The 24,083-nt window shown below is 36.9% G+C and overlaps 1 protein-coding gene across 5 annotated transcripts in view; it reads right to left on the reverse strand.

Annotated features, from left to right (window-relative positions):
• Positions 1-24,083, reverse strand: part of rnf24 (ring finger protein 24) — a 33,992-nt gene that overhangs the window by 5,097 nt on the left and 4,812 nt on the right. Inside the window, exons 2-6 of one of the 5 annotated variants that reach the window (XM_017305931.1) lie at positions 15,742-15,801; positions 11,852-12,001; positions 7,362-7,404; positions 5,472-5,513; positions 836-915 (exon numbers count right to left, since the gene is read on the reverse strand). In XM_017305931.1, the coding sequence (XP_017161420.1) occupies positions 836-915; positions 5,472-5,513; positions 7,362-7,404; positions 11,852-12,001; positions 15,742-15,758 (332 nt within the window). In that variant the 5' untranslated portion in view covers positions 15,759-15,801. Of the gene's footprint in view, positions 1-835; positions 916-5,471; positions 5,514-7,361; positions 7,405-11,851; positions 12,002-12,231; positions 12,510-15,741; positions 15,802-21,973; positions 22,075-24,083 lie in introns of those variants that run through there. The other 4 variants (XM_008411825.2, XM_008411810.2, XM_017305935.1 and 1 more) reach the window with 4 other exon arrangements.

Consider the following 24,083-nt stretch of genomic DNA (forward strand, 5'->3'; position numbering starts at 1 on the left):
TTAGTTATTTTTATCACATGAGGATAACATGAATAAATTTAAAAAGAAACTTCCAAATGCTGATTTTGTTCTTGAAAGATAAATGATCCAATCCAACCCTGTGTGAATCTGAAAGCCTTTAGAAATTGCCTTGTGGCACCGAGCTTCAATTTTCCCAATGCTTTGTTTTTTAAACCTTTTCATATTATTGTTAATTTTCTAGATACATGATTGATTCTACTGCTTTGACAGTGATCTGGCTATGTCTAGTTATATTTAACCAGGTGTTTTTTTTGTCTCTTAACAAGTGAAACTGTGATTTAGGTTTACTCTTTCCACCCCAAGTGAGAGTCAAATCGAGAATTTTGTAAACTTTCCAAATGTCTTGAATTTGTCAGTCAGTTGTAGATACTGTATGGCTTATTGCTTTTTCCCCCCATTTAAAGATCAACCAAATAATGGTTGGATTTAAAGGCTCTCTGCATAAAACTGCATGGTTTTACTTGTAAACACATTAAAAACCACCTCTGGTTTGAATTCTTTCAGCCACTGGGGGAAAACTAGGTCAAAGGACTCGACTAATGTAAACAACTCGGTTGAAACGTTGGGACACGAGGGGAGATGTGGGATGAAGTTAGCTCATCTAATCCTTTATGATCCGTGTTTTCCACTCTGAACGTCTTTAGTTTTATATTTATCTACTGCTGAATGTTAAATTTCACACTTTTTCTTAATGTCACCAAACATTGTAATTGGTGACGATAGGACATATAAAAATTGCAAAAAATAAATCTGTTTTTGACTTCATGTATACTTTAGTTTGACGGCAAACTCCCGGACGAAAGCCTCTACTTACTTCCGATGAAAGGCATGTTTGCATGGACAGATCCCCAGCTCATCTTTCTGCTTGAACTCCTCCAAGCACACCGCACATATCTGAAAGAGAAGGTCAGAGCTTCAGCTACAATTTCTGTATAAAGCGTGCAGGAACTGCAAATGTGTTGATAATTCAGTTCACTTTGGTTCTCTGCACTAATCTCAGTTTTGTGTCGGTGGACTGCAAACAAACCGCTCAGGCGAGCCATGAATGTCTGGCTCACAAAGAAAAACACAACTGTGGCCAAAATCCACACAAAAAGACAATAAAAGGACATGAAAAACAGAAGAGTAACTGACCAACTATGTCCGGTTATACAAGTCTTGACTACCTGTGGCCTTTTTCTGATTTAACGGGAAGGCAAACGTCTTCACTGGGAAAGCTTTTCAAACAAACATTGCAATGTGATTCTCTGAATGTTGTCAATGACGGATTCCAGATGGACAGGCCAATCCACTGATTCAAATGCATTTTTTCCTGAAGAAAACATTCCTTTCATCGTGTATAAAAAGGATTTAATGAAAAGCAGTTTTCATCTGTTCTCTTTGGCAGGAACACACCTCTGCACCAGACTCGTATAACTAGCAGTAGACCTAGTAACTTATTGTTTTGCTGTTTCAGTCTGTCAGTTTACTATAACTCACTGAAAAGGAGCCGTACCCAGTGTTCAGACTAGGACTATTTGTTCAATAATCTGTCATTTGAGGCGAAGCTATCAATTTTCAATTTGTCTTAAAGATGGGAAAAAGGCAAAGAAGCAATCTTTGGCCTCACAGTTAAATTATGAGTTAACTCTGATAAAGCTATACCGAGACCTGGTCAAATCACAGTCAATGGAAAAAACAAGCAGTAAAAAGCATTGCTCACCAAAAACAACACAAAGGAGCGTCTCGTGTTGTCAGAAAGCATGGATGAGCCCCATGAAAGCTCCTGCAAAGGGTTTCCTGGAAGATGTTTCCTATCATTGCTAAGAACGAACAGGGTTTCAGAGGAACATCATGCCTGCCGTTACGGAATGATAATCTGGGACTACTTTGCTGCTTCAAGACTCTCTCCCAGGAAGTCCAGAAGGAGAATGTCTGGCCATCACTCTGCCACGTTTAGCTCATTCACACTTTGGTTTTGTCAATAGAACAATGGCTGCAAAAAATGACGGATATGTATCGGCATTTGGTGCTACCAACGGCGACACCAATAGTTGTAAGGTTTAGGGGGGAAATGCTTTTTTTCCATAAGGCAGGTTATTTTTATAGCTTCTCCCTTTAATAAATTAAATAATAATTTAAAAATTGCAATTTTGGTTACTCATATACTCATACTCTTTGACTGATGCTAACTTCTATTGGATGATCTGAACAAGTGTGAACAAGTAGAAAAAAACTGAATAAATCTGTAAGGGGGCAGAGAAGAAAAGATATTTCGTCAATATTTCAGGGGGAGGACATCAAAAAGCTCTTAAGCCTTAAACTTACAAAATGTTTATCACGATTCATTTATTCAGAGAACTTCATCCTAACTCTCATCCATTCACCCAGCCCAAGATTAGCAAACTTAATGGTTGTTTAGCAGAGAAGCATTTTTCATGTTCATGCTTTCAAGCTATCTTGGTTAACAGCACCAGGGTTAACAGGCCTCCACGTGCTTTCCTAATTAGATTAACAGCCCAGGACCACCCATGACGGCGTGAGGCCCGTGATCACAGCGGTGGCTGCACATCTAGGGTCACTCTTGCTGAGATCAAATATTTACAACTGCTTCCCCCGATGAAAACAGATTCTTCTCAAATTAGTGCAGGATCCAAACAGACAGCTAAAGAGAATTAAATATGGATGAACTCAAAAACTAAGTCTATTTTTACCTAAAGGTTAAATTAGTTTTGATTCTTTTTGTCTTTTTGTTGTAAAATATACCTTCAAGCATCACTGTTAGACTGTGCGTCAATCTATTTCTTTATTGCCAAATACAGACGAGCACATAAATTAGTCAAGAACAGGTAAACCATCAAACCACAGATTAACAAATTACTATTTTACCTTCTGTGTAAAGGTGACCCGACAAATTCCAATTTGTCATTTTCTGCACTTTGTTAATACATGAATACAAAAACAATCATTTATGGTGGAGATTTCTGCAGAGTTTAGTCTTTAAAGATTATCATGATGGGTGGACAGGTGGATGGATGATGAATAAAGGGATGGATATATTCGGAGGAAGGGATACAGAATAAGCAATGGGAAATATTTTCTGACCTTGAAAATGGCTAGCTTCAGATTCCTCAAGACTTTTGGAGATTGCGTGGGAACTCTACATGTTGCCAACTGCTTTAGTTGAATCACTTTGAAATGGTGCCGCATGAAGCTGCAAACATTCCTGGTACCGATCTCACAAAAGACTCTTGTTATGGACGAAGTGTCCAGTTAATGTCTGGTCAGTGACCTGAGATGACAGGCCGCACTGTGCCCACACCGAGCTGCTCCAAGAGTTAACAACAACCAATTCAGCGGCTGACAGGAACTTCAAATTACAAAAGCATGAGCATAGAAACGGTTCATCTACCCGCACTCACAAAACTTCATTCACCTAGTGGACAGCTCTTTTATGGGAGAAGGTTTTCAGCTGCAACAATGACTCCTTTAGCCACCCAGATTTATGGGTGGATGGACAGCTGTGGCTGAAAAGAACTGTATGGGGGCCCAAAGTTTTTTCTTCTGACCAGTTTTGGACACAGAGCAGCTATTTGTTTGGATGTCTGCTTTGCTCTCTGCATTGGAGAACAGATCAATGTTCTTCCTTGCCTGAGATTTCACACTCACAGTTGAGATTGACAAATCCCTTTTACCAATCGTCCTGTAAGCTTCAATTCAAACTTTCCCAAAATCCCAGAATGTCACAGAAGTGAATGCCGAAATGGAAATTTTACAAACATTTTAGTCAATTTGTGATTTGCAAACCGTTGGAAACAGTAAAATGAGGTACATATAGACTTTCTTTTCACTTAGTATGCACAAATATTTGTCCTATANTATATATATATGTTCTAATAACTGTAGTTCTGTACTTTAAAACAACTTAGTTATTTAGAATAAAGTTTTGTACAGGCTTCATTCTGATATAATACTTGGCATCCCACAATATTCAAGGCATAGTTTTCACCATTTTATCAAAGTAAATCAAAAGTCAAATTACTAACATTTTTAACATCAGATGTCATAAATGCGATCAGTATTTGTTTTAGATTTAAAAGATCTAAAAAAAATGACCTTGATCACTTTAATGCAAAAATATTTTGAACTATATTGCATGGAAGTTCACTGTTTACATAACACATTTTTATGTGTGCCAGCAGGTTGGTTAATTTCAAACAAACTGTGAAGAGACTCTTCTAGAAGATCTGATTAGGTTACACATCAGACGTTCTCCGGCATGCATTGACCTGTAAACCAATCCCAAACAAAGCCTCTTTTCTGTACTTTCCATTAAAATGTTGAAATTCAACCTAGCCTCACTCATGCCTCCAGGATAATCCTTTACATTCAAAAGTGGGTCATCCAGTCTGAGTTGAGTGTGCATTATTGTCCTTGACTTCTTTATTTTGTTTCAGTCTTGAATCACATTACACTTCTTTCTTTAAAAAAAAAACACTCATATGCCCTGAGGGGACAAGGGGAAGATGGCAATAAACTGTGCTAGAGTTGGTGTGAAGATGAGATTTCCGGCGCTAAAGGGTTGGGGCTCTTGACTGGAGTTCACTCTAATTCAAACCTGGTTCTGCTGTGTGCTAGTAATTTTCCTACTAAGCTTAGGGGAGGTTACTATTATGCAATAATGCCACGACAGAGACTGATGACTTAAACAGGAGACGGTAGTTTTCACATGTCAATGAGTCATGTGAGCGAATCATGAAGAAAACAATGAATGTCCTGTCTTTACTGCTGCCTGAATAAACAAATATATAACAAAACAGAGCAAAATGATTCCCCAAAAAGCATAGCTGAGTTTTATCACATCACAAACCACAATGCATTTTATTGAGATTTTTGGGTTTGAGGTTTGTTTTTGTTTTTTGAAGCCCCTTTTAAAGATTTTCATTTGAATTTAAGAGCAGGACTTAAATTCAAATGAAATTTAAGTCCTGTTAGTTTCCTCAACCATTTCATACACTATATTTAACTTAGGAATTTAAACAAGTCTAGGTTTCATCAACTTAGGCTGATGTTTTCTTTGACTGCATGTGATTTCAGTGTTTTTATACCTAGGTTGTCTTACTTCAAAATATTCACATGGTATACAGTAAGCTTCACTGCCGTTAAGGTTCTAATAACATCCATGTTTTCAAACCAAACCTTGTTAGAAGCACTTTTTCATGATGTGGCAACCGTTAGTAGACACAGAAATATTTTTATAAGTCAGGTTCAGGAGCTTTTGCACAACACAGCCTGTTATTAGCTTCCACCTAGACACAACACTAAGTGAACATAACATGTTCGCTCCACTGTTGTTCAACTTCCTATTTTCTGATCCAAAAACCGATTAAGTTAAATTCAGAATATTCCAACGACTACAAAAAAAGAGAGACAATTTTCATATTGAAAAATCTAAAAGGTTCAGTGCTTACCTCATGCAAGTTTAGCTCTTTGACTTTTTCCTTCTGAATGACCTGAAAGCGAAACCAAAATATGATGAGAAGCATGCTTTTTAATACAGTTAAAGGAACCATCTGTATTGTATTGGTCATTATTTTAGACAATGAATAAAACAGCTTTGATAGAATAAGTTCAAATCAGCTGCTAGTTTTCAAATAAAACATCCATGTGTAGAAGTGTGTTTGCAAACTCTGAGCCGACAGAGGAGCAGAATGTTGCGATGTTTTGAGGTTACAAGTCGAGAGACCAATTACAGAGACAAAGACTTCTTCTCTGCTCGGAGGTGATCTAGAATGTGCTTCTACACTTGTTTTAAATCAATATCAGGTTCTTTAACAATCTAGCAGCACGGTGAGTAAAACAGGCGTGCCTGTCTGTCTCTCTGTTGGAGTAGCTTTGCAGGCTGCATGTTGCGCTCACTCTTCTCCACTAATGGACACATTTCTTGCAGCATAGCCTGGCATTTAAAAAGTTCTGTGAGTGCACATGAGAATTACGTTGTACTTTAAAAAATAAAAAAGCAACAATAGTCTTGAAATGCCACCAGCTGTCAATCCAACTCATAACAGAAATTGCATGCTTCAAAGACACTTGGGTTTAGGACTAATTTATGAACAATTTCATAGACTTTATGCATTTCTCTACCCCAGTACAATATATTTGATACATAATGCACAATGTAATACATTTCTGCATACTCATCATCAGCATAAATATCAGATACATTTTCTGCTGTATTTTTGAGTGGGTGAAAGACGGACAACTATGTTTTTAAAAAAATAAGAAGAAGAAACAAGAACTTGGTGCACAAGTTCAAGATTACTGCATATTTTCTCCAGTCCACACATGATCAAAATTGAATGTACATCTTCAGATATATAGATACTCCCTCACTAATATTTGGTTAAACATCCATTTTAACTTTCTGTCAACACTGTTTTGAATCCATCAATGAGATTCTGCCATAATTCTGGTTGGATATTGGACAACTCTTCTACACAGAACTGGTACAGATCATCTGATTGAACATAAAATATTTACTTGCCAGAAAAACAATAATAATAATAATAATAATCAGTTTTGAAATAGATAAAGCATGTCAACATTATGCTGCTGGAATAGCCAAAACCTCAGCCCTAATTCAACATCCCACTATCAATATGTGCAAAATTGCAGCTGCAAAAACTCTGTGGATGCAATAATTCATGGGCTATTATATATAGGTGCCGTTCTCTCAGACTCTCCATTCCTACAATACATTTGCCCAGTTGGATCGACTTTTACTGTCCTTGATGCCCAAAACTCAATAAACATCTTAGGAGGCTTTACACTAGAGTTGCATCGTGTGTTTTAAATGAACCAGAGTTTTACCCATGAATATAAAGCCTTTTTTGGGGGGGCAGGAGTGAAAGCTCAGAAAAAACACCAGTTGGGAAAAGCAAGTGAACTCTGGCACACCAGGACAGGTATTTAGAAAAGTCCATGCCAAGCATCCAACCAAATTAAATGGGGTTTCCTTTCCTCTTTTAGGAACAGTGTCTATCTTCATTCGTAATTATGCCAGAAGATAGCTGATGGGTTTTGATTTGGAACCAGCTAAGAAATATCAATTCAAACCTCTGTAGGGTGTATGTATATATTTGACCTTGTGATGGTAAGAGAAAACCAGTAGGCCAAACCAGTGCACCCAGTTCTTGGTTTTAAAGTGATTGGCAGTAGTATGATGTATAACCTTTCCACACTGCAAAAAAGAGATTAGATGTAACATTAATGTTTATTAAAAAATTATATTCAAGTCAATGATAAATGCGAGCAACCTTCAAATAGGAACTGTGTGAGTGTGTTTGCAAGCGTTATCTTACTTGTTTGTATGCATATAGCTCTTTGTGTGCCTGGTGCCGTAACCTGGGGAGACGGACAGACAAAACACCTTTCTGATTAACAATTGACTGATTAACATAGACACATATCCTGCATCCTGCAATGGTGGACAAAACAAAAAGAGGTGGACAAAACTGGCTTTGGTAAAAGAGAACAAATTATCCAACAACACTGGCTTTCATGTAAATTAGCAAACGCATCAGAAGATAAGTTTACATAAAATATACTTTAGAGAGAAGGTCAAAAAAGAAAGAGCAGAATAAATGTCTTGGCAGAGTGTGGTGAGTCACAAAGTTCAGTCTGTCATTTAATTCACCAGGCCAAAAATAACTTCCTGACTAAAAACATATGGCTTTAATCAACCAAACATAGAAAGAAGGCAGAATATTTCCTGAAACAAAACTTAGAATCTTTAGAGATTTATTTTGCCAACTGAGGCAGGAGTAAGTCAAATTACATATAAACAGATGATATTCTTGGAAGACTTTAAGCCCTCCTTTCTTTACAAAACACTGCATCCTCAGGTAAAACTATAATTAAGTGAGATTTTAACAGCCATTAGGAACTGCAGGCTGTTTAGACAAGTCTTACACAGTTCCAAGAAAGTTGGGACAGACACAAGTTGAGCTTTAAATACACATACTTCAGAGAACAGCAAGAGAACATGATGGACATTTAATGAGAAGAGAATCCACAGAACATACTTCAGAGGGAGATTAAATAATATAGAAAAGGGACGGGGGAAAAAAAAGCAAAACAGACAAAAGAAATTCGTAGGTTTGTAAGATTTACCTCCGTTACTAGTAACCTTAACCTCTCGCAGCAGAGTGAGAGGGATCTGTAAAACAAGCAGCACAGTCTAGGAGAAAAACTGACATTTTGAAAGAGGTCAGCATGTAAAGGTGCAGAGACTCCAAATGGTTTGGGGGATCTGTGGAGAGTGTGGGGGGTCAAAGTTCAAAACGTCACTGGATATGAATGATTTATGTGGGGTGTTCGAGTGGGTTGTGAAGGCCGACGAAGAGGATAAATGAAAAGAATGTGACATCTCTCGCCATCCAGCATGTGCAGTTTTAAAAATGTTTTTAAAACATTAATAATGGAAATTGTTTGACGTACCAGCCAATTGACCAGTCAATAACACAGTATCAGAAAATCTGAATTGCAGAGCAGTATCAAAATCAGTATCGGGCATTAAGGAGTAATGATGCATCCAGCTGAGACGTTACACATTATTGGGTTCATAATATCTTTCAAATTTCCAGGAAGTCTAGGAATTCCCTTTATTTGTTTTAACAAATAGAAAAAAGTTTGGATATTCCAGTTGTGCTGCTACAAACATTTAGGTTTTTTACGACTACATGAAAAACCCATGACTTACAAATGGTGATCTTTATGCCAAAAAGTCTTTTTTGGTTTTTACTAACTGAAGAAAGGTTTTAAAAATATCAAAGTGAGTTTAAAAAAAAATCTGGGATCAGTCCAGAATTATTCAAATGAGATTTGACAAGACTAAACGTTTTACATTTTGTGCAAATGTAGCAGAGACTGGTGAAACTAAAACAGTTTTTCAATTTAGAACCAACAAGAAGCTTTGAGGCGAATTTTAGCTTTAGTGTTGTTGCCTGCAAACCATCGGGACAGGGGTGTCTAAATTGTGACCCATTGATTAGTTGAGACCCTCATTATTACTTTGTGGCTTCAGTCTACAATTTAAGCAGGTGACTTAGTCCGCGAGCAAAGGTTGTCAATTCAGATGGATTTTTTTTTTCTCATCACTAGCTGCATTTTCTTTACAAACGTGTGCAAAACTTTATCAATATTCTACTAATGTAAAAAAAAAAAAACAATTTTGCAATTGCAGTGTCTCCAACTTTTCACACAAGGAATGAATTTCTGATAAAACCATGTTTTCTTATTCATTTCTTCATCTCTGGATGTTGCACATTCACTGATCTTTTGCTGGCACAACCAAATAAACCAACTGTTCAAGCACTGTTATTGTTTATTTACAGAAAGTGAAGATTACGTGCTACAGGAACACGGTCAGCCTTTAGGCAAACCATGCTACATATTTTACACATGTGTGGACAGGCTGATAAACCACTCAGAGAAGTGGTTGAGGGTTTCTGTGAGAAGCTGCCTTGTGTCAAAGTGTGTGTGCAAATTTGTCTGCTGGAATTTCGCATGTCAACTCTAACACTGGCATCTTTTAATCATCTGTCCATAAAGCAAGAGATGTGATGCGGGGGAAAAAAAACAGAATTACCCTTCTGTGACCTTTAAAGCTAATCTGGTTTTCACCAGAATCCTTTTCAAAACAGAAAAATTATCATAGTCGGGACCGAAAAGATACAAATTACACATTTGTAATCAAGTCACTTGTAAATACACCATCTGACAACAGTGTGGGCCCCTACACTAGAATACAAGCCTATTCATTACCATAAAATGTTTAAAATGCAAATTAAATAAAAGCTAACACTTACTGAGGAGTTGCATGCAGTGCAAAAATCCCTCACAAAATGCCTTTTTGGAACATTTAGCAACATTTGCTGCAGAAAATTTGTAGCTGAATTTTTGCTGCCGGTTAGCTGCCGCAAAAATTCTGGTGTGTGTTTTTTCTGCTACCACAATGATAGGTGTACAAGAACACTGCAAACACATGGGCACAGCTAAGATTACCAGTTTTCAGCAAGAATGCACTGAACTGAAGTGTGTACAAGTAATTTTGGTCCAATCGTTTGGAAGGCTGCTTCTTTAGCTCTGTAAAGAAAATCCTTTACAGAGCAAAAATGTCTCTTTTTACTTCTAGCTGCCAAGCTGATCCTGACGTTCAGTACTGAATCACGGAACAACATGTAAGACATGAAGTGTTTCTAATTTACAGGTAGATGAGAAATTGTAGGAGTGGTAATTTTTACTTACCCTCTGCCCTGCAAGACAGGATATGGCAAGATGGCGAGGGGAGAGTTTTAGGAGAAACAGCTGCTTCTCACTGTCTCAGATAAAACAATGTAGTGCATTATGTGTGTTCAGTTTGCTACTGGCTGAAAACAAACATCCTGCATTACCAGCACTGAGGATAATCTGATTATACCCAGTAGTTTAGAAGGAGGGGTGAGGAATTGACTACTGAAGTAAAGATTGTTTTTGGATGATGGATATTTAGAAGATTACTCTTAAATCTTGCTGGATTTCAGATGATTAAAATAAAGTACTAAAATTGGCACTTTTAAAATCCAACAAATGCAGAAGTAATAGTGGTACGACTGAGACACAAAAGAATATAATGAGAGCAATGAAGAGGATAAGAGGCCTCAAGTGCCATGATTATAGAAAGCAACTTAAATGTAACTCTTAAATAATTTAGATAATTTTATTAACGGAAAGTGTCTTCTCCAAACTGTGCTGTTGAAATATTCTATCCGTTTTTGAAAACGTTTTTAGACACAAAAATCATCACAACATTTTAAGAAGGAAGAAATAAACAAAAGCAATGGCAGTGCCACATAGTATGGTGGTTGTAAACAAGTTTATATCATATTATTTACACTCTAATGGCATTCATATACAGTTAGTCAATGATGCAGACACAGACAGATTCTCTACTCTTTGATTTAAAAGTTGATATCAATGACTTCTGTTTTGACATTCTTCAGGATCCCAAGTCGCTCAACAGAACAGACATTTGGTATAGTGTGAAGAAAAATTATATATATACCGGGGGTGTAACAACACAGTCAGCTACTGAAATGAGACTTTATACGACACTGAAATGAGACTTTATACGACACCGAGTTGGCAAAAATGCAGCAGTTTTTTTGGAAGAAGTAAAAACTTCCATTTAATTGCAAACATAAGGGATCTACAAATAAAAATGTTTTAAAGGATTTGTAATCAGGGCAGAATATCAACCCAGTTTTGACTTATTTTGACTATTTTTCTATAAATTGTCTGTTTTCTAAGGTGTTTCTGAAGCAAAAAAAAATATTCACAAATAACATTTCATAAAATAAATTAAATATAAATAGATCTGCTTCAAAGGTTCTATTCAGTGTTGCATTATCCAGTTTAGGTTTTGACAGGTGTAAGTATTTCAGATTTTGAACAAAACATGATCAAATTCATCCAGACCTACTAAAACTGCTAACATTAGCATTGTTAGCAATTAATGGTCAGCTGCGGTATTCCTGTGAATTGCTGGCAAAATATGGCAGGTAACCTGAAATTACTTAATATATTGTTTTTGTGTTTTATTAACCATCGTGAAATTTTGTTCAGGTAAAGGAGATAAGTCATAACACATTTCTGTTCCTTGTCCTAGGTTTTCCTCCAAAGTGGATGTAGATGTTGACCTTAGACCTGCTACACTCAACGCTAAAGAAATTCCTGAATGGCAGTTTTTGCCACAGACCCATGACAAAGCCAGGAAGCTCTCATCCAAAACTAAAATGTGCGCAGCTCTTACCTGATCAGGTAGCAGCAGAAGAGGAGACTGAGGATGAAGACAAAGATGGCTGTCCCAAAGACCACAATGTAGATATTAAGAGGAAGGTTCTGGAACCCTATATTTGGCATCTTGAAACCGTAGTGTGGGAAATCGGAGCTCATGGATATTCTAGATGGAGAAAGACACATGACATGCAAAATGTAAGTAGTTGCACATACTGTCTGCACTGTGAGACACATAATATGTGTTGACATAAGACAGTACAAAGTAAATCTAAACATTTTTATTTTTAATATTTTGTATTATGAAAGTACAGCTCAGGTATTTTAAATGTTAAAATCAGTAAACAGACTAAAAAGATACACATGGAAGATCAACAGTATTTAGTGCAGACCTACAAATTTTACAACCTGGGGGGCCACATTCAGCCTTTTTTGTAGAAGTTGGTGGCCCTCGTAGGTCAATAAAAAATCTCAAGTCAAAAATGCCAAAAGTGCTAATCCTACATGCAAGCACAAGTGTGCTTCTGTAATTTTTAAGTGTTGAAAGGATCAATATTTCAACCTAATTGCCCAATATTGTGCGGCCTAACTCCTACTTGCTGAAATCGAAGGTAAAGTGACTGTCAGCTACTTCTAGGAATTACTGTTTAAATTGGCTTTATACACTGAACATACATCCAGTAATCTACACAAACATGGTTTCTCTGACAACTGCATTTTTCCAAAAGAGTGACTAAGAGGAAATTGAAATAATGCAGTTGTCCATACAACATAATGCATTTATTGCTCTGTTGCCATGGGACCTGGTAAAAACCAGTTCAGTTAATGATCTGGCCCTCACCAATACTATATTCATGTGGTCCTTCAGGAAAATAATTTATCCTAATTTTAACATTGCAGTGTCTCTCAATATATAATTAAACACATTACAAATTAAAACAGCTTTTGAAAATAATTTAGCCAAGTGTAGATATTGACAACATCAAATTACAGCTATGCATAATGAATTTTAACAGGGCACATGACCTTAATTGGTGAAGAGAGTCAGGATTTATACCAGTAGAGACAAAAGACATAACTAAACTAATGCATCTAGGAATGCACAGACATAAAAAAATTGGGCCAGTATTTATTTCTAATATTAATATCTCTGTGATAGTCGATAACACATGTGTACACGTCATCCATTTTACTATATTTTCAACACCTTGATAAAAATGACCACCCTGCTGACTTCAATGGCTTCTCTGTTTCAGTTAAACTTCCCACAGTCCTGAGCTTCATCACTGTTATTGTCATGTGACCAAACAAATGCCACATGGCCAACTGTCTTCCCTCCCTCTCCAGAAACAAAAGGAAATTCCTAATATCACCATACATACCAATGTTAGTGCCAACATATTGTGCATCTCCTAAATGTAATGTTCAATCCTATAAATGCACCTTTTAAATTTCGTCTTCACTTAAAACCGGATGCTCATTTGTGCAAAAACAAAATGCTGAAGATTTGCATAAACCAGTTAAACCTAAAAAATACATAATCTAAACTGAAAGCAGCAGACGAATCTCTTAATGTCCAACAAATAGCACAGAGGCATTATGGCATGCATAACATTTAGCCTTATCTATGGCTAATGCAATTTAATGGGGCTATATGCACAACCCCTCTATTTTAAAACAGACAGATACAGTGCCTTGTCACAGTATTAACACCCCTTGAACGTCTTCATATTTCATCCTGTTACAACCACAAAGATCAAAGTATTTCCTTTTGATCTGTTGACCAAAAGAGAACAGAGATGGAGCATTGCTTTCAAAAGCTTTTCTCACCTAAAAACCTAAATTTCAATCACTAAGACCTGTTAACAATTTATAAATTAAGAATAAATACATCTGTGTTGCTCTGTCCGTCACAGGCTCTATGAAGTTGGTGGTTGCAACAGATCAGAAATGTGAAAAAGTTCAAAGGGAAAGTGGATTACTTTTGCAAGATGCTGATTCTGCATATCGTTTGTTTAAACAAATCCCATCATTAAAGCCCTATAAACTAATTCATAAACGGAATGCCATACCAATAACAGCCTATTGGTCAAGTTATCCCACTCAAAAGGAACATGACTAGACATGTCTACACCTACACTTAAAAAGGGACCGTGGAAGAGGAGGAGGAGCAATAGGAGGAGGGGACGACAGGAATAGCTGTCTGCTCCTTTAGGGATGCCGTCTCAGGCCTGAACCCACCCCAAACAGCTTCGTTCCCTGACACTGTGGAAACTTTTAGGACTATTAACAATCCCCTGGATAACCATAAACTCGCCCCCACACAAACGGGCACTCGGTTATACAACATCAGGATAACCTCAGCCCCTGAACTACTGCTACACCCAGTCCTTGCATAAGGAACCCCCTCCTTCTCAACTCCCGTAAGATATGCCTCTGTAAAGCTTGATGCAAAGGAAGTGTTCCCACATCTACCTTATGCATCTGCTGGTTCTCTTTCGGATCAATGTCTAAGCACCTTAATGTGACCAAAAATTTGTAGCTGGGCCAAGTTTCATGGATGACTCCAGCAAACAAGTATGCAGGACAGGAAGTTTAATGAGGACACAAAGGCCGGTCAGGTTGTGCGGAGTTGCATAAGAAGTGAAAGTCAACAACGCTCCTCAGTCTTTAGATATCATCATGCCTAGAAGTTTTAGCAGCTGGCAGGGGATTTCACTCAGCTCTTTACATAAATCGTTGACAGGACAAACAAGTTGGCTGACTGATGAGGCTGCTACATTACACTTATTAAATGGATCCAACAGAGCTGCTACAAATACATCACCCAATCGCTCCCAAAAGGAGAGATTTTATGGTAATAGGTCAAGGAAATTAAATACATGAGATTTTTAGACCATCTTTATACCATCTACAGTGCCGACTCCCAGCAAGTTGTGGATAAAGAGGGTCCCTTCGGACAAAGTTATAGCTTCAAAACAGCATCTTACCAACCCGGCATTTTAAAGTTGCCTTAATGAGATTCCAAAAAAGTTTCAGATTGACCAGCTTTTAATTCTGCATACGGACCGAACCTGTTAGTGCACACTGCTGGTCAGCTTGTCTAAACGAGGCTGCTACACTTTTCCCTCACTTACAAATGGGACAAATTCACATGCAGAGTTAAACAAGGACTCTGATGGTTGAGAAGTAGAAAGAGGCTTGCACACCGTAGTAAGGTAACACTGCCTTAGTTGTCAAGTTTCTCATGGTACTTCTGTTAAGCAGCCGATTGTTGAGTCAAACAGTTTGACTCATTAAAAAGCTATCAACTTATTTGTCTCCCATTTTAAATCCATAAAACTTAAACTGGGGGAAAGAATAATTTTGTGCAGCTTACGGTTTGTTCAAAACTACAATTCATTTCAGTGGATGTTTATTCCTTATTTTTTCTTTGGTCTATGAATCAAAACAAGAAAAAAATCTTATACATGTCTATATATTTATATATCTAACACTACTGTAAAATTACAGCTGAGGCCAAAATTATTCGAACCCCCAGCAGATTTACATTTAAGGTAACCTCTAATATAACTCCACATAATTCACAAATATGTTGACCCCATGCACATGAATGCATGTGTCAAAGACATCATTGGTCCCCACATTCCCAGCTCTTTAATCTAAAGTTGAAGGTCTAACTGTGTAAGATCCTCTGTCAAGACATTTCCTCCTTTATCTGAACACAAACACGTCACTGAGCTACAGCAAAATGACAAACACCCGTGGAAAGACAAAACAGTTTGCATTTCACCATTCTTTTAATAATTCGTCATACTACTAACCGTTAAAATGACTTGATAAAACATGTAAATTCATGCAGACCACAGATTCATGCATGTGCCATTTCTTTTGACGTACACATACCCAAGTGGTGCCTTCATGCTGAAGAACAGAAAAGTCTGCACAGACTTGCAGCACAGGCCTCTGTAAAGTGACATAATGTGTTGTTGAGAAAGAAACTTGTGAGTTTGCTGCTGGTAAGATTTCTGGACAACAGTACTTCTGTCTCCCTTTCATATCAGCTCAAGTCGAACCCGTGCCCCTCTCCACTGTGACTCCTTTTTGGTGTCTCTGTCTGATGAAAGACACAGCGACCTCCCCTTGCTTATCAACAGTCAGAAACAGGCACCTCTGGAAAAATCGGAGTCAAACGTACTGACAAATCTACAGATGAATTGCAGAAGTGTCCACATCTCTTCATTTTACCATACAACCACAAACTTCATTATATTAAACTAAGATTGTATGGAGAAGACAAATGCAAAGTAGCTATAAGTCATATTAGGGGGCAAAGCAAACATTTGGAAGAAGATGAGAGACCATATTTTAACTTTTTGGTCTAGGTGCAAAGTGCTATGTGTGACAGAAAACTAACACTCCACAGGACACTGCACAATTGAAAATGGTGGTGGCAGCATCATGCCGTGGAAATGCTCATCAGCAGAAGCAGATTTTAAAATGTATGGAGCTAAATATGGTCTAACACTGAAAGAACACACTTAAAAATGGTGCAGAGGTGAGCAACTACTAAGAATGCAATTAGAGCAACTATAGAAAGCTTCATATTAAAGCATTTACATGTATTTCAAATGGCCCAGTCAAAGTCCAGACCTACACCCAATTGAGAATCTGTAGCAAAACGTTAACATTATCATTTTCAATCCTCTCAGCTTGAGTGATACTGCACACTTGGAATAAGCTAAATGTTCTGTCTCTAGATGTACAAAACTGGTGGAAGACTTGCAGCTAAAGGGGAGCCGACTGTTAGTCCTCATCAAAATTTGTTTTATTCATGAAACATTTTGAAAAACCGTGTTTCCTTCTGCTCCACAATGTGTGCTACTTTGAGTAATTTTGTCATATAAAAGTCCCAGTAACCATTTGTGGTTGTGAAAATGTGGTTCAAATAAATAACCAAGAAGAAAACTTTATTCTTGATAGATAACAAGCTTAAAGAGTACAATTTTGTCCAGCCCCAATAAATAAACCTAAGTTTTCATTTTTGTCTGCTGAATTTAAAAAGTTTTGATTAACTTTTCTTCTGTTATGGTTGTAATTCTCTTCTGGTACCGCTGTTTAAATAATTACCACTGTCAGCATTTTACCCAATATACAAACATGCTTGAACATTCCTAGAACAGTCCAAATTTTTGGCAAAAGTTCGGTGGTTACATGACACTATGAGTACGATAATTCTAAGTATTTAGATCTTCAGAGAACATTATTGTAAAAATGTCATTACTCATGGAAATTAGATTATGTGACTCAGTTTTCAACTAGGTGCCACAACGTTGAATCTGCCAACAACTCCTTTGGTGTCAAGAATCGCTGACCGACAGGATCTTGGGAGCACCCAGTGATCCAGAAATCCAAACCCACTTGCAGTTAACATCCCACATAAACCAGAAATGTATCTAGAGTGAAAAACTGCCAATGACTGTATATGAACAATATTACACTCAGACCGGTCAGAAATTCGAGGAAAAAAAAAAAACGACAAGCAAATGGCTGAGTTTTCCATGCAGGTTAGTGATGACTCAGTGGTTTCACAAAGTTATGGTGAATAACTTCCACTATTATCCAAACAAGTGAGGCATAACTTCTTTGTTTAGCGGCAGTATTTTCTGAACAAAGGTTGACAGGTTTGCAAGTTTATAAAACAAAGCCCAGTGAGGTTTCTCTGGTGCCCTGGATCTTTAATAGCTGAATACGTATTTTACTTGGTAAGTAATCACATTGTTTTTCACAAATATTGTAATTCTGAAGTAAAACAATGCAAGTATCCAATTAAGAATACCTAATATGTCCCAACTCTAATGGATTGTACAAAATGGTTTGTTTCCCTTTCAGCTCTCCCTGTGACACAATTCCAAACAGCCCTACTCTTATTAATCCCACAAGAATAGGTAAACATGGTATGATATGATAACTAACAGCATCTCATGGCTGCTAAACGGTAGAAATGATTTCATCTTTGATTCCAACTCTCTTACCAATCGTCTCTTCTCTCTCACTCAATTGTTTTCACATGGCCTCACCCCATTACGTAATGAGCAACAAGAATGTGCACAGCACGTCACATTCATGAGAGATGAGAAAAAGCATGCACAATGTTCCTTGGTTTATGAAATATCATATTGTCTAACTTTTACATTTTAAATTATACTGTTAAAATGCCTTCAAATGCCAAAAACCTAATTTTTTTATTGAGAAGTTTTTTTTGTTTTTTTTAGGGGGGGCTATAGTAAAAATGTTACTATAGCAACATTTTTAATGTTGCTATAGTAAAGAAGACTATCATTCTCCATAAATCTATCCATCTATGTCTAATCTTTGTAATATGTTTCACTTGAGTATTACAGTATTACTGAAAATTAAAGTTATTTCACTAATTTATTGAAGTAGTATCTACAGAAAGTAACTGGAAGGGGAAAAACAACCAAAAAATGGGTGATAATTAATGAAATAAAACAAAGTGAATGTAGCATAATACATGACAATATGGTCCCAACCTTTTATTTTACATATCTGACTTTTTTTCCTCATGTTTCGATTTTTATTTGTTTCCTCCTGTCTATACTAGTTTTAAGTTCTTGATTTTTTTTTTTTATTAACCTTATCTGTTCTTTGCAGATTTCAACTGTCTGTGTAAACAGGGGTTTTACCAGGCTAGTTTGATATTTTCTATTACCATAATACTGTTCTTGATTATGTGGGAACTTGCAAAACAGCTAATACAATGCCTCTGAGTCATACTCATCTCAATCTACACATTATTAGAAATTGTTCAAAAGACAACTCCAAAACATAAACAGGTTGGGAAAAAAAACATCCGCTCCACGCAAACAAAAACCTCTGGCCAATCAATACTACACAGTGGGCCAGAGGTCAACATTTCATGAGGGGACTTTCTAGTTACCACATGAGTCATCAAGGCATATTTGCTCAATACAACAGTTTCATTTTGACCGGTGCTGTTGGTCAAAACAAATATTTGCTGTAGTTTTCCAGTCTAAGTTTAATTTGACAAGACTCCAGTTTGGACCATTTACTATTATTTGCCAAAATGCTTGGTCCACTATAAATAACTAGCAAAAGTGTGACAGAGTAAAAATAAAGTTATTTAATAAAGCAGCTAATTAGTTTTGCTTAAACACATCTGTCTTGAGCTTGATGTACCCAATAGACGGTTTAACATTACTGTAAATACAAAAATGAGGACTGTTGATGTGTCTTTACTACACAGAATTTAGGTCAATTGAAAGTTTTAAACTGATCTAGTTTCAGTCAGATCTGTAAATGTGGATTTTGTTTTTTGATAGCTGTGAGACTATCGGTGTAAGCATCCTTTACATGGTCTGCACAGCAACTGTTGTGAGGTCAGTATAATTTAGCAAAGGTCTCAATCCTTGCTCAATCTGTTGGGAAAAAAAGTACTTCATAGGGTTAAAAATAATTTTTTTGAGACATTATCAACAAAAGGAGAAAACGTGGGACTCTAAGGTTATTGTCAACCAAACCTTCCAGGATTGGCTGACAATAATTATTCAAAGAGCAGATTCACCCCTCCTCCAGGTCACATTCAAACCCAGAACAAAAAGGTACAAAACACTGGAGACCTCACTTGTCTCAGTTAATGTCAGAGTTGATGTTTCAACAAGACAAAAGAGACTGGACAGAGATGTGTTATCCATGCAAGAGTTCCAATGTCAAAACCTTAGCTGACACAAAACACCTTGACGTTTCCCAAGATCTTTGGGGAAAACCTAAGTTGACTGGTGAAACAAAAGTTCAACTTCTTGGAAAATGGGCCTTCTTTCACATCTGGCATAAAACTAACAATAGAACGTCACCTGCATGTAAACGTGGTGTGCTTAGAGAGATGGCCTGGGACTGGTTGGTGAATTTAGGACCTCTCTTTTTGAATTCTGTACTAGAGTCTGGCCTTAAGAAGCGTTATAGTCAATGATCTAATGCGGACCAGCAGCTCAAATAACTAGATTCAAACAAAACAAAAAGGCATGGTTTGGGCTGGTCTAGTCAAAGTCCAGACTTTTTGTGGCATGACTTTAAACAAAACCTTTCAATGTGGCTGAAATAAAACAAATCCACAAAGCAGAGTGAGGCAAATTTCCTCAACAGCAAGGTAAAAACTGATGCCCGATTACTGGTCATTAATTATGGTATGTTTACTGCTGAAAATAGTAGCATAGCCAGGTATTAGGTTTAGAAAAATGCTTTTTGTATTTGCCCAGATTATGTTTGAGAATACAATCTGAAGATCTGAACCATGCAATTATGAAAAATAAAAGCTTACAGAAGGAGCAAATACTTTATTACACAGAACTGAACATCCTGCATCACAAAGCTGGATTTCCTGTCTTTTGCCGTTTCAGACAAAACAATTAGCCTCCCTATCCTCCTTAGTAAGTAAGCTCAGCCTTGCATAACTTATGTGTCATGCTCAGCAGACTACAAGGTTTTATCAAATGCGATAAAACCCCACAGCCACCCACCTCTCCGCCCAGACGTTATCCTTTATTGTGACTGAGCCATTTGCACACATATTACAAGAGCAAACAATGACCTCCTAAGCCTATATGCCTCAAATTGTCATTTCAAACAGCTGATGAGTCAGAAAGCCACTGTTTTCAATCAAAAAAGCAGTAAAAATGCCAAGCCTAAAAAAAAAACAAAAAAAACACTCCACACTTTACTTTTCAGATTCATGTGGTTATTTTAACAAATGCCACAATGCTTCCTGTAAACACCCGTTTCACTTTGGCTTCGTACAGTAGTTCTTGTCAACAGTCTACTGAATAATAGTTAAACATCTGAATGAGAAGTGGAAATTTCCACAAGCTGCCACGAGATGTGCTCATCTGAAACTTTATATGCCAAAGGGCAGCAACAAACACCAGGGCCCCACAGGGTGAGGAAGGGGCTCATTAAAATGTGCTGGCATAGGTAATGAAGTGCCTGTGATTAAATGATACTTCAATCACATGCAGTCCACTCACATAATGTCAAACCAAATATACATCACGTTTTAAAAAAAGGCTGGTGTAATGAACAGCTTAAGCAGCTCCATTAATTACAACTTTTTTTGTACTGAACAAGTGATAGCTGACTTGTTCAGAATAGTACACCACTTATTTCCCCTCACTGACTTTTTACTTTGTTTCCCTCGAAAGTGATGTGAGCACAATTTGAGCAGAGACAGGATAAAAGAGTCAAGTTAGCACGGATTCACCAACTTTATCTTTCAAACCACTGAAAGTCAAACTAGACGCATAATGTTCATAATTATGCGTCATAATGGTGGTATGAGAACTTTTTAAGCCTTCAAATAAACTCAAAATAACACAAAAATCTGTGTCTCTCAGGGAATGTGGGCGCAATAGTGAGTGTGGATGGATGAGGCGATCTATGCTGTATGTGGTTGGTTTATAGAAAAGCATTTCAAATAGTTGTTACTAATACAAAAGCAGGTATTTCTAGAAATGAGCCAAGTAACTGAATAATTGGACACTTTTCAGTTTGATCAGTGAACGTAGCATCAGCTAAGCTTTACCAGAACAACACTCTTCGGTAATAAAGCTGTTACTGCAGGAAGAAGTCCAAAAGTTAGCCATTTTCAGCATCACTATCTTGTTTACTGCCAAAAGAAAGAGCTCGGTTTCAAACTGATTTATTGGACTGGTGGAAAATTTGCAATTTTGGTAAAGTCATACATGAGCATACTTCAACAGGCAACTGGAACATGCTGGAAAAACTTTTTCACTTGATTTTGAGGTCACACAAAAGCTTTTTTCCTTTATAGAAACAAAAAGGTATTGACAAAACACTCATAGTAATGATGAAACAACTGATGCAGACAACAATAATAACATCCCTGAAATTGGTAAAAATATCCAATATCTCAAAATTTGCTAATCAAAAATTTTGAGTAGCAAAATTTAGCTTCTTTATCCATTGAGGTTAAAGAAGCATTTTTCACAACAATAATTAGCTTTATTGAAGCTAAATTCAGCAACTCACCCCAAACAAGCTTAAAAATATTTAAAAAGCATTATTTATTTTTAGTTATTTTTACCTCCGCTACAGTTGGTGGCTTGCTCTCCTTCCCCCTGTGCTCTCCATCATTCCTCAGAGGACTCAGTGTAACTCAAGCTGACACAAACATGGGAGAACTGACACAAACAGCTGTCTCATGGCACTGACATCCCCTACCAGCTCATGACCCTCTCATTTCCCTCCTAACAGTACTTAGTGTCACCTTATTATCAACTGCCATCAAACTTTAAGCTTTTACTTTCTTTTCCGACTCCCAACTGGAATTTCTGGCATGTGTATATAGTTTTTGTTTCAGCAGCCACACCTCATTAAATCAGCATGTGGTGAAAATGTTCAGCTTTAAAGTTGAAAATGGTGCAAAATCAGTAACACTTAAAAAACAAACAAACAAACAAAAAGGTTACATTCAAGTTTTAATAAATGTACCAAAGTAATTATTTACTTTGTTGGTTTCTTCAGCTGCTAAAAGCAGAGTGCAGGTCAACATAGTATGGGTCACTAAAAATAAAACTTGTTATGTCAGGGTGAGAATTACAAGTAGTAAGTTAAAAACGGCCTCACTGGAGTCCAACAATGATCTGCTCTTAACAGTATCTGACCTTAAGTTGGTAAAAAATAAACGTGCAAAGTTCGAACTCAAACACTAATGTTTTTTGGGGGGTTTTGTTCCCATGAACAACTATACGTTTCACTGGAGTAAATCTGAAAAATTTCTGTCGGAGTTGGCCACCTGCCACAAGAAGGAGGTCAATATATAATTGGTGGATCAAAATAAAGATTAACTGAGAACATTTAAAAGTTAACCACTAGCTAGTTCAGAAGGAGTGCTTATTTAAAGAATGTTCAATGAATGTGCAGGCTTTAAAAATACACCTTCTCAACTTTTTTTAAAATAAACCTAAACTAAAACAGTTGGCATAGAGACACGTTTTCATGGCTGACCTGCAGAAGGTTTTCAGAACGGCTCAGTTAAACAATTAAATGAGTTCATCCTTGACTGGTCCTAATCGGTGATCTCTGGGTCATATACTAAAAATCTGACCATTTTACTACCATACCAGTAGTAAACGTATGTCAATAAACTCATCCTCGGAGTAGTGAATGCTAACAAGCTCTTCATGAAGTGTATGACTCCACTTCTACTGATTTAATCTGTCAGGATCAGTTTCAAACAACTACAAGAACCTTAGGCACAAGAACAAAACATCTTTAATGCTATAGTAGAACCAACACAAAATCTAAAGAGTTATTGTGTTGTTAGCACTTCTGCAGTAGATCAAAAGCCAGCAGGCTGTTGTTAAATTGTTTTAAACTGTTACGTTTGACATACTGTTAGCTTCCACCAATCAAAGTGCATTGATTTTCCATGGAGTTCACTGTGCTATGACATCTTTCCACAACAGATAAGGCAACTATACAGATAATAAAAAAAACATCACAAAAACTCTCAACAGGAAAATCCAAACTAACCATTTAAACAAGGGAGGGGGGATTAGCAGACAGCACTGAGGCTGGGCATACTGTAGGAAAATTGCTGTGTTTTTGCCCTTTTGAAAAGCCAGATTCTGTCCATCAGCTTTTTGCAAATATTGACAGTCATTTGGAAATCTCACATGTAAGGTAAGAGTTTACTTTCCCTGCAAGCCATTTTCTACTTTCATAGACTGCTGTCTTTGGTCAGTAATGCTATCTATGCTAATCAAGAATGGCAAAGAAAATCTAAAATGCCACCTCTGAAGTCAGACAGTCCTTATTTAGGAGTGCTAGTGAAATTCAGTTTAGCTGCAAATTAAATAAATGAATAAACAGTCAGAAGAAAATGGATGAGTGTCGGATGGAGCTGGATACAGCTGCTGTTTATTTTGAATGAACGGTGTCAAAAAATAATAATAATGAAGTATTCGATTTTTTAGGTGTATACAGCAAAAGTGAGCTTTGTCTATTAGATGAGTAAATACTTTGAAGTCTGGTTTGGATGTCAAAAAATGTAATAAATAAATACAAATTTGCAAGAGAGTTAAATTTTTGATTTTTTTCAGCTATATTCAATATTCTTTATATGTAAAACTTATTAGGAAATTGGAAAAGGCTAATATCAGTATCAAAAGATGATTGGAAATCATCCTAGA

This window comes from Poecilia reticulata, linkage group LG1, assembly GCF_000633615.1.
Source record: "Poecilia reticulata strain Guanapo linkage group LG1, Guppy_female_1.0+MT, whole genome shotgun sequence".
Classification (NCBI taxonomy): Eukaryota; Metazoa; Chordata; class Actinopteri; order Cyprinodontiformes; family Poeciliidae; genus Poecilia; species Poecilia reticulata.